This window comes from Carlito syrichta, unplaced genomic scaffold (genome assembly GCF_000164805.1).
Source record: "Carlito syrichta isolate Samal-C Ts95f unplaced genomic scaffold, Tarsius_syrichta-2.0.1 Scaffold306601, whole genome shotgun sequence".
Lineage (NCBI taxonomy): Eukaryota > Metazoa > Chordata > Mammalia > Primates > Tarsiidae > Carlito > Carlito syrichta.
In genome coordinates this window covers 36,999-54,579 of record NW_007250697.1, presented here as the reverse complement: position 1 = coordinate 54,579, position 17,581 = coordinate 36,999, and the positions used below count along the sequence as shown (strand labels likewise).

At 34.1% G+C, this 17,581-nt stretch overlaps 1 protein-coding gene across 1 annotated transcript in view; it reads left to right on the top strand.

Moving 5' to 3' along the window:
• LOC103265498 (rab GTPase-activating protein 1-like) overlaps positions 1-17,581 on the top strand; it is a gene marked incomplete at its 3' end in the record, with an annotated part of 153,526 nt that overhangs the window by 115,331 nt on the left and 20,614 nt on the right. The window contains exons 8-9 of the mRNA XM_008063156.1: positions 9,848-9,914; positions 14,374-14,476. Of these exons, the coding sequence (XP_008061347.1) occupies positions 9,848-9,914; positions 14,374-14,476 (170 nt within the window). The remainder of the gene's footprint in view (positions 1-9,847; positions 9,915-14,373; positions 14,477-17,581) is intronic.

The window sequence follows — 17,581 nt, the reverse complement described above, 5'->3', positions numbered from 1 at the left end:
GCCTGTTTCCCTCAGGGCTAGTAAGAAGTCAACGACTCCTGGGTTTTCCATCAATACTCAGATCCTCAAACACATATGACTGTGTCCCCACACCTGACACCCGTCTCCCACCCCTGTTCCACATCCTAAACCAGACCATTCTACACCGGCACTGTCCATCATCAACCCAGCTCTTTCTGTCCTCAGCCTTTTTTTCTGAATGTTACCTCCACTGATGCCTGAGTCCACTGCTTCCCCACAGCCCTTTCAAATGATGGCTGTTCTTTCATCTCTTGTAGCTGTGGTCTGGAGGTGTATAACCATTCTTCTTGCTTGGACTTGATTCTCCCAGACTATAGTTTCTCTCTCCTCCTTAAAAATTCCCAGTTTTGAAGTTCATGCTATCAGATCTTACCATCAGCTAATCTCTCTTGTTGCAGTTATCTATAAATCCTTGGGGTTCTCATCACTCTTTGAACATTTTAGCTCCTGGATTACTGTCACTGTTTTTAGTATTATGCTTATTTTAATCTTTGGCAGTTTCAATATCTATGTAGATGATGATTCTAATAAATGCCTTTCTACTTCAACTACCTGCTTCCATGGTTGTACTCTAGAGGGTGTCATTACCAGTAATTGTACTTCCTTTATAATCTCAATTTCAAGTATCCCATTCTCTGATCACTACCTCAAATTGCTCTAATTTACTCCTGTTTGCTCAATTCCATTAATTTTTTCATTCCACTGAAACTAACATTCTATAGTCCCTCTCTGGTAAAAACAAAACAAAACAAAACCATTCCCACTCACTCATCCATGTTTTTACTTGTTTCTTTCCCTGCTTAGAGTCCAACATCAATCTTTATAAATTTATAAATTGTTTCTTTATATGTATTCCCACAACTCTTTTGCCTTCTCTCCCATCTTCCTGTTTTCCTAGCATATTTCCAACTCTACTCAGTTTTAACTTTCTACTCCTCTGCACCAAAACCTATTGTAGCTGAATGCAGCTAGAAAAAACAAACAAACAAAAATCATGTAATCATGCTGATTGGCTTCATTTCAGGTTCATGTCCACACCTTAGGTGGCCCTTAGTGCTGCCAGAGATCTTTAATTTTACTAGACAGCTGTTCCATCTCTCTCCTAGAGTATTTCATAGCTTCTCTTTAAACCATCATGTCTTCCATTATGTTTATTGTCAGCCATGATCTTTTCATACTTAAGACAAGAGAAGCAATAAGAATAGAAGTTTAGATAGTCCCATCCCTTATCTACTAGTCAATCTCATCTGTACCCAGCCTACTTTCTCTTTATTTCTCTGAATGAAGTGTCCATGCCGTTAAGACTAATTTTCTACTTGTGTGCTAGATTTTATTCCATTTTGCCTTCTCAAAGACATAATTTGAGCAGTCTTTCCTCTACCGCACTTGCTCATTAGGTTAGCTCATCCAGTCTTATGATTTTAAGTATGTCAGTGAATGGGTGACTTCCAAAATTTTATCTTTGACAGAAAATCTCCAAACATATATTCAACAACTTCAGATCTTTATTTGGCATCTCCAAGTTAATATGTTCAAAAATCACACTAAAAAATCGAGCTTGACATTGTCCCTAACTTGCTTCTCTTGTAGTCTTTTACAGTCTTATTAATTTGTAACTTGATCATTCCAGTTACTCTGGCCGAAAAACTTGAAATCATCTTTTTCTCCTTTCTCTCTCACTGTACATATAATTCTTCCTTAAGTTATATTAATTCTATTTCCAAATACATAAATAAAGATAAAACTCTAGAGGAAAGGGAGGAAGATATGAATAGACATTAGAGAAAATGTAAACTATAGATAAAAGGAAAAATAATTGGAAGAAAAATAAAAGAAGTGAAATGACAACTGAAAGAAAAAGAAGCAGGAATTCCAGGTGGAATCACTGGTATTCTTATTTTATCAAAAAGTTTGAGCCAGGCTCGGTGACTCAGCCTGTAATCCTGCACTTTGGGAGGCTGAAGTGAGTGGATTGCCTGAGTCCGCGGGTTCAAGACCCGCCTGGGCAACTTGGTGAGACCTCATCTCTACAATAAATCAGAAAATTAGCCGGGCATGGTAGCGCGTGCCTATAGTTCCAGCTACTTGGAAGGCTGAGGCGGAAGGATCGCTGGGGCCCAGCAGGTCGAGGCTGCGGTAGCTGGGAGCGTGCCACTGCACTCCAGTCTGGGCGACAGAGTGAGACTCCAACTCAAAAAAAAAAAAAAAATAAATAAAGTTTGTGAAGTTACTTTTGCCATAAGTTTTTTCATAACATTGAATTAGTCACTTTTTGCCAATGTTTGTTTCAACACTATTTACATTTGAGTTACCTTTGTGAAGGAAAAGAAAATGGGCCCTGGTTAACCAGCTATAGATATAGAGGGATAAATGTTACTTTTCTTTATACTTTTTGATGTTTTTGAATTGGGTTTATAAGTATATTTGATTGTAAAAATATTTGCAGTTTGGCGTTTGTTTATTTTGATGCATATACCTAGTATATGTAAAAGTCCAAATAATGTATCACTGTCCAGATTTCCTAGTTTAATCTTATTGAATGAAAAGAGAAAAATGAGTGATTTTAAATGCTTTTGCAGTAATTAAACTATGTTAGATTTTGAAATTTTTTGGTTTGTTTTTTATAATCTTTTTTTTTTTTTTGGAGTTGGGGTCTCACTCTGTCACCCTGGCTAGAGGACAACGGCATGATCACAGCTCACCATAGCCTCAGCCTCCTGGACTCAGGCGATCCTTCTACCTCAGCTTCCCAAATAGCTGGGACTGTGGCAGGTGTCACTACTCCCAACTAATATTTTTATTTTTGTAGAGATGAGGTCTCACTATTTTGCCTAGGCTGGTCTCGAATTCCTGGACTCAAGCAATCCTTTACCTCAGCCTCCTAAAGTGCTAGGATTACAGGTGTGGGCCACCATGTCTGGCCTGTTATAATCATTTTTTTAGATTGTATTTTTTAATTTGACTGTAGCTAAGTTCTCATTTTGTGTTTAAAGAGTTAGTAAAATTATTCATATTTGAGTTATGGTTCTACACTTTAAATTTTGGCCCTTTTTAAAAACGAGAGTTAATGGGAACATTTTTGCCCAAGGATGGTGTGGATATTTGTATGTTTTTGGAGTTTATTGGCTAATAATTTTTTTAAATGACCTCAAAATATTAACTCTTCTTTTATAGCCTTCCTATAGGTTAAATTCTCTATGGGTAGCAGATCCAAGGCAATCCTAAGCATATATTTTAAATTTATTTCCTGGTTATTTATCCTAGTGTTCTTGGAAATCTTTGCAGAACATATAAAATTTCCTGCCTGATGAGTAAAAAAAGGAGTAACCGGTTTTTACGTTTCTCTTGCTGATAAGTATACATCCTAATGGAGAGACTCCTTCCCATTACTGATGACACTGCAGTTAGTGGAGCAAAATTTCAAAGATAAGTAACTGTGGAGTACCCTCATTTGGTTGGCTCTACAATGACCTTGGCCAAGTTATTTATCTTCTCTGTGCTTCAGTTTTCAATTTGTACATTGTTAATGAAACTTACCTCTTATGGTTGTTAGAAGGATAAGATAGGCTAATAATTGTAAAGTGTTGGGAATAATCCCTGACAGAGGATAAATGCTTAATAAATTCTTGCTGTTTATTGCTGTGATGACTATTACTACCACAACAAAGCATGATTTTTACTGAGATTGTTGGTGCTTTGTGAGTGATCATCAGGAATAAGTGACCTGTGAAATCAGAGTAGACTGCTGCTGTGGGAAGGCAACATCTTGGCCTCATTTCTTTAGAACCAATGTATATGGAAAACACATAACTTTGCATAGTTATGATATACATAGTTTAGTTACATAACACCAGTCTCCCAGTTCAAATTTCTCTTATAGTACTAAGTGTGAGTAACTACATAAATACAAACATTGCTGTTAGCTCTTTGGGCTGCAAGTTACTACATAAATACATGTCAGTGCCCAATCATGTCACTTCTTTCAAAGTCTTTTGGTGATTGACAACAGTTATTCAGTTCTGTTATTCAATTTACTCACAGATAGTAAAGTATGTGGTTGTGTTGCCTTCTTGTCTCCCAATGGTAAATCTATATGACATTTTATAAAGATGGATGATCAAAAGAGGAAATTGACCAAAAAAGATGAAAGTGTGGCAAATAATGAAAAGTGATAATGCCGAAAGTGAAATTGCATGCACTCTTTCAAGATGCTTGATTTTAGAAGATTTGAAATGGCAACAGCAAAATGAAAACAGGAGGAGACCTAACCTTGTGTGAAGCTATGCTATAAACCATATTGAAAAAGTCTGATTAATAAAAAGAAAAGCATTTTACAGTCACTCTAATATCTTTTAGTTTAAGTTTCACTAGATACAGAAAGCTGCTTATGATTGAATTGGAGCATTTACTTCTACTTTGGATTAAAGTCTAAAAAAAAAAAATTCCAGTCAGTTTTGATAGCATTCCAGCCAAAGGATTGAAGTCGTTATCACATTGAAAGGAAATAGTAATTCCAGGGAGACTGGAGCTCATGCAGTTCTTTAGCTTAATTTTGGAAGAAATGTGACATGAAGCATGCAGTTGAAAACATTTGGGCATCCCTGTTACAGGGAGCAACAATGGTATGTGTGTAGTATGGCAATCTTTTATTTCACTAGAGGAGTAACTTTGCAGGATTTGAATAGGACATACATGGAGATATAGAAAAAGTGGCTGACTGTGGGAGTGTTGATACTGTGGCTGCTCAATGAACTCTAGATATGCAGCCAGAGGAGCTTGGTGAAGATGAACTCAGCATAAATAAGGATGCTGAGTTGGTATGTAAAGGATGAATGACCCACAGGAAATGGCTCTGGCAAAAACTTCACATTGAAGGAATTCCTAGAGATATTTTACAACGTTGAAAATGTTCCAATATTTTACAATATTGGAAACTGATCCAGACTTAGAAAGGAATATGACAGTTTTCCAAGATGTAGAAAAGATATTTACTCCATATTGTAAGTTATATGAGTAAGCAGCAAGCACTGTTCACACTATTCTTGATAAGATTTTTCAAGTAAATAAAATACTTTTTAATGTTTCTAAGATCGGAGTCCCTAGTCCCCATGCCATGGGCCGATACTAGTTCTGGCTTGTTAGGATCTGAGCTGTGGAGCAGGAGATAATTAGCGAGTGAGCAGACCTCTACCTCCTGTCAGAGGAGGTGCTACATTAGATTCTCATAGAGCACGAACACTATTGTAAACTGTGCATGCAAGGATCTAGATTGTACATTCTTTTTGAGAATCTAATACCTGATGATCCCCCTCCCCACTGTTGGTGGAAAAATTATCTTCCACAAAACTGGTCCCTGATGCCAAAAATGTTGGGAATCGCTGCTTTAGATGACAAGAGTACTACATAAATGATGGCTTTACTTTTATTTCCCTGTACATTTATAACTGGCAGAGTTTTTAAGGTTTTGACAAAAATTTTTGAAGGTTACAGAACAAATTTTCTTCCTGTTGAATACATGATTACTTTGCACAGTTTTAGCTTGTGTAGTTATTTTTATGGTTCCACACTACTATGCAGAGTGAGGAATACATATCTTTCTCTACTTTATTCCTTTAGTAAGGGAATCAATGATTCTCATAACAGGAAATTTTCTCAACTTTTTGTTTTAGTCTTCTTAGGGTGAGACTGACTGAGATTCCAATATTTATGAAATTATTTAGTTTTTGTGTTTTCCATATTGTTCCAAAAATCTATGATTGAATTACAGATTTTCTTCTTTGCAGTTCTGTTTAACCTTTTTCATTTTTTATTTTTGGATTCAGAGGATCCAATTGTATGTTTGTTACATGGGCGTATTGCATACTGGTGCGGATTGAGTTTCAAGTTTCTCCATTCCCTAGATTGTACCCAATAGGTAGCTTCTAAATCCTTGCTCCCATTTTAATTCCTCCCCATGTCTGTTATTTCCATCTTTATGTCTGTTTAGCTTCCACATATATGTGAGAACATGTAGTGTTTGGTTTTCTGTTGCTGAATTAGTTCACTTAGAACAATGCTCTCCAGCTCCATCCGTATTGTTTCAAAGGGCGTGATTTCATTCTTTTTTTTTATGACTATGTAGTGTTCCATGGTGTATATATTCTAAATTTTCTTCATCTAGTCAAACACTGATGGCACTTAGGTTGGTCCATGACTTTGCTATTGTGAATATGTTTACCCTATTCTTTTATGCTGTCCCTTTTTGATTTTTAATAACAAAAGTTTAGTCTGCTACAGCAAGAGATAGTATACTTTAACTGATGATTGGTCAGATGCTTCCCTCCCCATCCCTCCTTCTCCCCCTCCCTCCCTCCCTCTCTCACTTCCATTTTTATCTGTATTCTTCATGGGATATGTAGAATTCCTAATGCTTTGATGGACTAAAGGCAAAAGTAAAAAAGAAAAGTTAAAATTTCCCATTGTAGGACATTAACATGACATCGATTTCTCTCACTCTCTTCTACAATGAAATCTAAAGCAATACTAGAGATACTGAGTTTTTGGTGTTTGTTATGTTCCTTTTAACTTAGTGTTAAAAGGAAGGCAGAGCTTTATCTTCTTAATGATAGTGGTAATTGTAATAAAACTTATACTTGATAACTGCCTTATAGTTTTCTGTGCACGTTCACCATCAGTTTTTCATTTCAATTTTACATTAATGTAATGGACATGTAGGTAGTGAGACTTTAAAGTTTGTGACTTGCCCAGGGTTATGAAGGGAGCCTGTAGTCTTTTGTACTGATTGCCTGGGGAGGTAGAAGGCTATAATGTAAAGACTGTACAGTTTTATAGTGATAGACATGGGCTTGAATCCCAGTCCTCTAGCTTTATGACTGTGTGGCTTTGGGAAACACACTTCTACTTTTTGAAAATCAGTTTTATAATTTGTTATATGAAGTTTGTTTTAAAATGTAACTGTAGTATTATAGTGGTGTCTGGCTTAAAGTTAAGACATTAAATAGTTAGTAGCTGTTTTATAATACTTATATGATAGTATCATCTCGTTCTCAGGGGGTTTGATTACAAATTTGGTGTCAGGTCAGCTATTATATATAATGCATATTATATATAATCTAATATATAGCTATAATACATAGTTATATATATAATATATAGCAGCTGTAATATCCTGCTATATGTACACATTGTACATAATACATGTATGTATATATATTACATGTATACAGCTGTATATATATGTAAAATATGTTGCCATAAAGCTATAATATACAGCTATAAATATACAATGTATAGCTATACAGCTATAATATATAGCTGTTGTACATAATGTATATTATATTATACATAATATTGAATATCTCATCTCTGCTTTATTAACATTATGTACTTGTAAGTATCGTAGAACTTACCATGTCAGGTTGTAATTGTGTGTTTACTTATTTTCCTCCCCTACTAGACTGTGAACTCCTTGAGAAAATAGGTGGGACAGCAATTTGCCTTCTCCCTTATTTATAGAGTTAATAAGAGGTGGTTGAATGCTTTGAACTCCCCAGTGAAACACTTAATATTCACATTAGGTGTCTGTGTTACTAATAATATCTATCTAATTTCTGACACATTATTCCTAATAGATTTTGCTGGTCTCCATAGGAATCCTGGTGTACTTTAATGAAGTATAATTTTGGAAGTGACTAATGTGACTTGATAGAAATAAAATTATGTAATTTTAGTGCTGGAAGAACCTTTAAAAGTTCATGTCTGAAACCTGTCCCATTTGCTAGGAGAGGGAGCAGAGGTCTAAGGTGTCAGGTGTTTTTTCTACAGTCACGCACTGTAGGTTAGTGGCAGGATTTTTTAGTTATAAACCAAGAAAAGAGCAAGTAAAAGAGATATCATCAAAATAAGATGATAAATACTGCTACTTAAGAAAAATCCAAACCTCTAAGACTTCTTTTGCAGTAACCTTTAATATAGGAATATTTGCTAAGAAAATGTAAAATTTTACCGATTTTACCACTTTCCTGGAATTTACTGAGAAACAAAATAGTATAAAACTTTAAGTTTTTCAAAAGAGCAAAAAAAAAGGATACATTCCAGCCTGTTAGCATTGGTTCCTAAGGAGACTGAAAGAAGGGAAACATTTTTTTTCTGTGTGTACTTTGGTATTTGTTGACTTACTCTAGTAAATGGATAATAGTTTTGTAAATTAAAAAGAGCCTAGTAATATAGAAAATTGTTCTTTAAAGAAGCCAGGAGAGATGCAAGCTGAAGCAAAGTATGTAGGGATGTGTGAGACCAATCTGCTCTCAGTGACCTGCCTTTTTCGTTAGGGAGATCAAATTTTATACTGAAAAGGAATTAAATCTTTTATTCTTGTTTAGCAAGAATTTAAGGCAATAATAGAAGAAATAATACAGTTAATTGCATGATTAATTATCACTTAATATGTGTAAGCAGTATTTATTATAGGAGTTCATAGGCGAGAGATCATACCAGTGTATAGTAATCATATTGAGTTTATGAGCACTAGAGTATAATTATTTCTGTTGTACATTATGTTTTGTTAATTGTTACGATAATATGTTTGGCAAGTTATCCTCAGAGCTTATCAACATTATTTTTGCTATATACTTGATCATTTTTGGATGCCAAAATGGAGCCTTGAGAAGGCATGTCAAGCACTCTTAGAAGGTATATATTTACTACTTACTAAGCTAATATTTGGATAACACCAATCACTTATCTTGTTCATGTAGGAAAAATTCATGCTACTAGGAGAGTAGACTTCTGAAAAACAACAAGGATCATAGGAAGTGTTGACTGGTCAACTGCCACTATTTTGAAATTGAAAAAATCTTACATTTAATTTAGTTACATATCTTTACCACTTCTATAAAATGCTCCATAGCATATCTTTAAATTTTGGGAAGCTATAATAAAAACACTTTCAACTGTGCATTCTTGGCAGAGGGGTACTGTGGACAGATTATATTGACTCTCAAGTTACAAGACCTAATTAATAGTGATATGAATTTGGATAAATTGTTTAACCTCTCTGGACATTACTTACCTGTAAAGCAGTGTTAATAATAGCCTAACAGATATAAAAATCTTAGATTTAGCTGAATCTTAGAGCTTATGAAAATCTTTTACAAATAAAGTGGTAGACTTGCTAGGATTTCTACAATTTCTCTAGCACCAGGAAGCACAGAACAATGTAAGTGTTCACAGGATATTAATCCTGTGTTGGAGATCTTCACTAATATAATAGCACACTTAGTAATTAAGTTCTTGTAACTTTTTTTTAATTGAAGATATAGTGTTAACATGCTACTGAGTGAATATGACTGTTGAGGACCAGGTAATAGTTTGCTTTCTGTTAATCTTATTTGATGCAAAGAGAGAGCAAGGTGTCTTAGTTTTAAAAGCCTCATTTTTTATTTAACTGGGTTAATTGGTCTTGACCTATATGTTTGGAACAACTCTAAGGCAAATAAAATATCTTCCTAGAAACAACTTGATATCTTACTACTGTATTTTCTTCCAGTCAACAATTTATGGCCCTTCTATGTCAGTCTCTGATCATTGGTAATCTTTTACATGCAAAATAGCAATCTGGAATTTTAGATAACTTATTTCTATGTGGTTTTATAATGTATCTTCATGAATTCTTATTTCTGGTATTTCTAGAAAAAAATAGTAGAGCTTTTTGTAAGTATAGAGCTCAGATTGTGTAACTATAATAAAAGGGCTTTTTTGCTCACTGGGCTTCTTCTATGTATTCTTGATACCTTATTTCTCCTTTTTTCCCCCCCAATATTTTCAGATGTTTTGGAATGTTATTAAGCCCAGGTCGAAACGTGAAGAACAGTGACATGCATTTACTGGATATGGTAATGATAATCTTAAGAACTTAACCAAGTAGAGATGCTAGTTATTTTATATTTTTAAAATATTTTCTATTTAAAATTTTTGTCATATTGTCACAATTGTTTCTTTCAGCTGTGTGATAGCAATAATTAAATTTGGAAACCCTAACTTAAAACTACTCAGAAAAGAAGAATTTAGGAAAATTTCCACCAAAATAATCATATGCAAGTTGAAAGCAAGTAAAAAGATAATGTTATGTTAATGTCCATTTATTCATATGTTTGGCTTCTTAGGAAGATGTCTTTTCTTTGCGCCCCAAATAGCAAGGACATAATTATAAAAAGCATCTCCAGAGTGAATATGATGACTTTCATTTATTTTAATGCACTATTAATTTGAGCATTGTCATGTATGCTTTTGTTTTCTTTAAAGCATTTCTTTTTTGCATTTCTTCTTGATTGCCTGTCCTTAGCAAAGTATATTTACTCTGGGAGTGGTATTTATTTAAGAAATGCCTTCTGAGGTTAATATATGTTCAAGAGTTGGTAGTTGGCATTAAATTATCAAGCTATTTTAACTTTTAAATAGAAATGTCATCTAACATTGCAGTTAACGAAAACATTTACTTTGTGATTTAGAAATGTTATAGGAAAATGGTCATCTTAGAGTTAAATATAAAGTTCCTCATATAGTCAATTGAGATTTTTATATTTAGTGATAATAAGCACTGCATGTTTTCTTCCTTTTAGTTGTGTTTTTCAAATGTCAAACATCACTAATTATGTCAAATTTGTCTTTGAATTATTTCATGTAGTGTCAACACTGATTTTGTAAGGGAACTGGAATGGTTCAGTTAGGCTTTCTGGCACCTGTTTGTGTGCTAAGTGTTCTGTGAAGTGCTGGGGTTATAGGTATGAGTTGAATATAGATAGCTCTTACTGTCTGCTGGTTCATAGTCTTGTAATGGAAGCAGATCTTTTCAGGCCCTGGTGGTACAGTGAGCCACAGAAACGTTGAGGAAGCACTGCCTGGATAGGTCAGTAAGGGCAGCCAGCTATGTTGAACGGGAAATTAAATTAGCAGTTGCTCCATCTCTCTTCCACCCTTCTCTACTACATGTCAGTGATGAGTGTGATTTACATTGGGCAGGCCATAGCATTTTGGAGCCCTGGAAACTCCATGAAGAGGTATCTTGGGAGCATTGAGGTATTAACAACTCTAAGAGCCTAGGTTCTAGCTCCTAGTTAATCAGGGTCTTTCAGAGTTTAAAAAATGTAAGATTTAAATCAGATTATAGAATTATAGAACTGGCATTGAGACTTCTGAGGCCCCTTTGTCATGTCTAACATGCAGAACAGTCCTCTGCCTGTGAGTCTATATGTAAATTAAAAGCCTTGTTAGCATTCTTGCTCCTGGACATAGAAGGGGCTTGCGTGCACAACAGACAGTTGGGTAAATGGGAAGGTTTGTTTTGCAATTATTAACAATTGTAATTTGTTATTACCCAGTGATGCTAATCTGTAAATGAGTGGTCATTGACTCTCAGCTAGACTATATCTAATAAAAAGGAACTCATTACTTTATGTAAAAGTCTAAGGGACAGTTCTAGTTATTAGAAAGTAACTTCTTTATTACCAATTGAAATTATATTCCTGGTGACCACATAGTTAGCCTTAGTTCTGCCCTATAGAGCAAGGTGTTAATACTTCTGCTCCTCCTATGACACAAGCAGATATCACGTGGACACTGAAGACATATTTCACTTTCTTATACTTTATTCTGATAGACATTGAAAAGGCTTACAATTACATTCAATTTAGGAATTTACAAAACTTTTCTGTTTTGAACAATTTTAATCAATACTGAGTTCTCTCCCTGTGAATATTTTCCAATAAACAAGGTAATTTGATACTTTTCTAGTTGAATAAATCTATACATTTAGTTTAGCAAAAGATCGTCAAGAAAGGAAAGTCTTACTTATAAATGTAGATATATTTTTTAGTTACATAGCCAAATTACATGTATGTATTATAGTCACATGCTGAATAATGATGTTTTGGTCAAGGATGGACCATGTGTAGGACAGTAGTCCATAAAATTTAATACCTTATTTTTACCGTCTCTTCTTTTATGTTTAGATACATAAATATTTACCCTTTTGTTACAATTGCCTGCAGTATTCAGTACAGTAACATGCTGTACAGGTTTACGGCCTAGGAACAATAGGCTATACCATATAGCCTAGGTGCGTAGTAGCCTAGACCATCTGATTTGTGTAACTAAACTATACTCTGATTTTCACGCAATGAAGAAGTTACTTGATGCATTTATCAGAATGTACCCATGTCATTAAGCAACACATGACTGTGTGTGTATATGTATATGTGCATAAATGAAATCATATATAAGCAAAATTAGCTTTCTGGGGGGTACAAGTAACAGACTCAATTTTCTTCCTATAATGAAAATATTTTTTATGAAGATAACTGTAGGAATGAGGAAATGATAATTTTTGACCTACAGATATTGATACCTAGGAAAGACCCAACAGCAAGGTCAAGAAAAGTAGAAAACCTAGTAGAACCAGGTTTCTTGGAAAGTAGAACACAATTTAAAATTAAAGTTCTAGAGATGCCTAAGAAAGCTTGTGGATCTTTACAATTAGATATTTTATTGACACTAGACCAGTAAATAGCTGGAGCCACAGTTAAAACACACTTTTATGTTGTTTACTCGTAATGTGTGTGCATGTGTAGAAAAGCAAAAGTTAAAGTTTCATGAGACAGTTCTCAATATTTCTGCTGTTTCCTCTTCTACTTGCCCCCTCTCTGCTCTTAATCTCTGGTTCCACTCTTTCTGCTTCTCCCCTCACTTTCTTCCTGCCTTCCAGGATCTGCTTTTGTTTTTTTTGTTGACATGATTTATAATTTTGAAGGGTTTTTAGTGTTTGTTTTCTTAATTTCTCTCACCATTTAGCTATTTCCTAGTACTCAGATGTTCTTTATATATATTTTCTATTTCATATTTGTGATCTTAGAACCTTGTCTCATATATGGCCTATCATGGCCTGATTTCTCATCAAATCTTTCAGCTTCCACTGCGAACTGCCCACTTTCCTTGGTATTTGTTATTAGAAAGAGAGGTTTTGATTGATCTAGCTCATCTTTTTGAACTCATGCGCTGCAAAGTTCTGATCCAGAAATGGATTGAGTTCTTTTGGGTCAGAAGCTTATTCCTGTTCTGAATGGGGTCCTACATAGGTGTTAGAGATGAGGGATAGGGTGTGTGTGTGTATAGCAGGGGAGAAAGAGAGACTGTGAACATGTGTGTGTGTTGGGGATTCTGAGTGGATTTCCCTTATAAGTGGCCTTGAGTGTACGTCATCTTTGGAATGCAGGGTTTGGTGTACTCGAGCCACACAAGCTGATTAGTGAAGTATTGCTAAATACCCTAGAAAAATATACATAGTAATTACCAGATGTCTGACACAATTTTATAAGGCTTTAGAGAAGTATCTTTGAGGGGGTAATAATGGGGGGGGGAATAGGTTTTTCTCTTTGTTTTAGCCGGATCTTTATAGCACTGTCTATTCATAATATGAGGAAATTGGCATGGAAAATGAAAATACTTTAGCTATTATCCTTTTCCATGTACACATGCTTGTATGCTATGTGCTGTTCTTCCATGGAACAACCTCTGACCCTTATCTCTCATATGTATACACAGCCTCTAAGTGGCTGTGCTTTCGCTAAAGGAGTTGCTAGCTTCTTTAGCGACAGTCAGTAGTTGGCTTGGTAAAAGTCTTAAAGAACGGAGGATGAAGAGCAAGGAGAGAAGGGAAGAAGGAGGGATGAAATGTAAGGATAGAGGAGAGAGGTGATAAACGTGGGTGTTGTTACAAACTAAATTTGTTTTCTAGTATTGATTTGTGACTATAGAAAAATATACAAAATTTGACATAGATAAAATAATATATAGATAATATAAGATTAGTTTTAAGGATATTAATTGCTATAAATTCATATTTTAAGGCTACAATAAAAATTAGAACATTAGAAGAAAAATATTAACTTTCTCCCTGTAATTTGCTGTTAATCCAGTTTGACTGTCTGTAGTTAATTTTATATTTTAGTTTTGAAGTTTTGACAACCAGCAAAAGATCCAGTTAAAATAACTTTATAGCAGTGTGATATTTTTGTGGTTCAGCATGTTAAGGGTATGCCTTCTTTTATCAAAGAGGTACATGTCTCTAAATAGAAGAAAACTGTAAGAGAATTTAATGTGTTTGAAGAAAACTGTAAGAGAATTTAATATTTAAAGAAATGCTATTATAGGGTGAAAAAAATTTACAATGAAAATAAAACCTTGTTGATTGAAAATCCATAATTTTTATAAATTGGATTGCTTAAAGTAAGATATAATTTAAAGTGATCCTCTTCTTGCAGTATCTATTATTAGTGATTTCTGTTTGAATGTTTACAGGAATCCATGGGAAAGAGCTGTGATGGGAGAGCTTATGTTATCACTGGCATGTGGAACCCCAATGCACCAATATTCCAGGCTCTTAATGAGGAAACCCCAAAAGGTAACTTTCCTTAAAAGATTCCTCATTATTTGGTTTAAGTTTGATATTATGAACAATATTGGTTATTTATTTTTAAATTGGTGCTCATTCCTTTTATTGAGAATTTGAGGTTTTTTTAATACTCTTTGCTATTATGGGCAAAACTGCATAAAATTCAAAAGAATCCCCCAAAAGTTATGTGAATTAATTTTTTTAGGTTATGTAGACAGCATTTGGACTTTGTGTTTCATCTATCACTATAGAGTTGTTTTATTTAGGATGGTAGTGATGGAGGAATATGAAAGAAAATAGATTTTGCAGTTTTGCATATCTTTATTACTTTAGCTTTTTTTTACATTATAGATTACTTATATTTGTTTATTAAATAATTATCAGCTCCATTCTCTTGGCCTTTGGGATCTTAGTGGTATATATTAAGGATCTCATTTGCAGAAAATATGTTTACCCTCTTGTTTTATTTAATATGTATTATGTTGATCAGAATTTATAATGTTAGTCACATTTGACATTTTGCTATTGTGTTTTTTTTATTCCTACTTTATCCAGATATCTGCTATTTGCCTATGTTTTTTGCCCCTCCATCATCTGCCTTCAAACTAAATTTAAAGTTTTACCTGAGGAGTTATATTCTTACCCTAAATGCTTTACTGTAATTCAACCAATTATATTTAAAATATAATGATCCATTGGTTTTTTCTTTACTCTTATGTTATTTAGTTTATGACCACAGTAGGCTTTTGATTAATGATAGGAATCACTGGTGAATACTGGATATGGAAATGTGTTAAAGAAGAATTTTAAAATGATAAATATTCTCTCATTTCCTTGTAGAAAGTATTCACCAGTTATAGAAATAGTATAGATTTGATCAAAAATCAGGCTTTCCAAAAGTGAAGACTAAAAAGAGAGAGAAATAATGATTATATAAAATTCAGCTTTTCATATATTGGCAATAAATAATTTTTAGACCTGCAACTTGTTATTTCTGGAGACAGGCTTGTAAATTCTAGCCTTTAGCCTTCTTTCTAAGAATTGTTCAGAAACAAAATAGAAAATTGAGAAAAACAAGCCAGTTCATAATTTTGAAGAATAAAATTATAGGAATTTCATATATCAAGTTTAAAAAGTAGTTTTTGTTGTTAATCTATCAGTCTAACTTTATTTTGTGTTTAAATGTATATTTTGTCCTCAATTAAAAGAAAATGTATTTATAAGTCATTTGTTCTATTAAAATAAATTATATAATGCTGTTATAGTAATATTCTGATCCAAAATATGTCTCGAATTTAAATTTATCTCATATGCCACACAAAAATGTGACTCTGATTTTTAACATTTCTAAATAGTGTCCTTAAAATTACACATTACTCAAAGAATTCGTGAATCAAATAAAGTTTGATTTTTACAGAAGAAATTTTGGCTTTGAGAGATGAAATGTCTTGGATCTTTCTACTGTACTAATGTCCAGTTGAATATTTTATTCTGTGTCTTGTGGTATTCTCTCTTTCCCCTGTTTTACTCTTCTTAGATTTTAAGATCCTCTAGGTCAAGTACAATGTCTAGACTAGAGAATCTTAGTTTATCTTGAATTGTGGAAGGTTTATGCTTATATCAGTAAGAATGTAATAAAATTTTTGTTGAATTTGACATTAATGGAAAAGCAATTGATGAATATAAATGTTATATAATGTTAACTTAAAAAGTATTGAGCTGGACTTGGTGGCTCAACCTGTAATCCCGTGCCTTTGGGAGGCTGAGGTGAGTGGATTGCCTGAACCCACGGGTTCGAGACCCGCCTGGGCAGCGAGACCTCATCTCTACAATAAATCAAAAAATCAGCCAGGCGTGGAAGCGCATGCCTGTAGTTCCGGCTACTTGGAAGGCTGAGGCAGAAGGATCGCCGGAGCCCAGCAGGTAGAGGCTGCTGTGGCCGGGAGCGGCCAATGCACTCCAGTCTGGGCGACAGAGTGAGACTCCAACTCAAAAAAAAAAAAAAAAAGTCTTGAAGTTTTCTTCTAATGGTGGGCATAGTTATTTTGGACTTTTATTTAACAGATGACTAAAAATTGTATACAAAATATATTTTAAAAATATTTTAAAAGCAATGAAGAAATTACAAAATGGTTTGGAATGACCAGGCCATAGATTAGAACCTGCAGTGAATATCAAGTTGAGTAATAAAAGGAAATACATGTTTTGACCCATCATAGTAAAACTGAAGAAAACCAGTAGACATTGGCCTAGAATATTCTAGATTCAAATTAAATGAAGTATGAGGCCAAGTAAACATTTAAAAATAATAACTATACTTTTGAATGATAAAACTATACTGTTATCTAGAAGCACTTGTCAGGACTTTGATCTGTGTGTGTGTGTGTGTGTGTGTGTGTGTGTGTGTGTATGTGTAAACCCTGGAATTTATAAAAAATTGTATATTCTTACATGTTTAAACTTCAATCACCTTCAAATTGGTCTCTGTTTGATACAATACACCTGAGATGCTTTTTCCACTGCTCGAAACAGTTTTTTTACCTTGTACATTTTGATACTTTTTAGTACTTGTTTTTTGTTTTATCTGTTCCACATCAGCAAAATGTTTCCATTTGAGAACTTTTTTCATTTGAGGAAACAAACAAACAAAAAAGTTGCTCAAGGTGTGATCAGATGAATAGGGAGAGTAGGACATGGTGTCATGCCATTTTTTGGTCAAAAACTTCTGAACACTCAGTGTGGTATGGGCGGGTGCATTGTCATGGTAGAAGACCCAGTCACCTGTTTGCCACAATTTGGGATGTTTCTTCTGCAAATCATGATGCAACTTTCTCAAAACTTCCAGATAAAAACTTGGTTGAACATTTGATCTATAACAAATTCCGAGTGTACTATAAGGGCTCTGCCCTCCAAAAGATAACTCTGACTTTTTTTTTTTATCCACCCTGTATATGAAAACTGTACAGACCTATTTCTTTGGAACTTTAATTATTTTCCTAAGTTTAAGCATATATTATGAGCAATGAGGCTACTGACAGATCTCTAGAGATTTGCCTTACAGTAGGTATACAACATGAAAATATTTATATCAATAACATTTTGCCTGTATAAGTA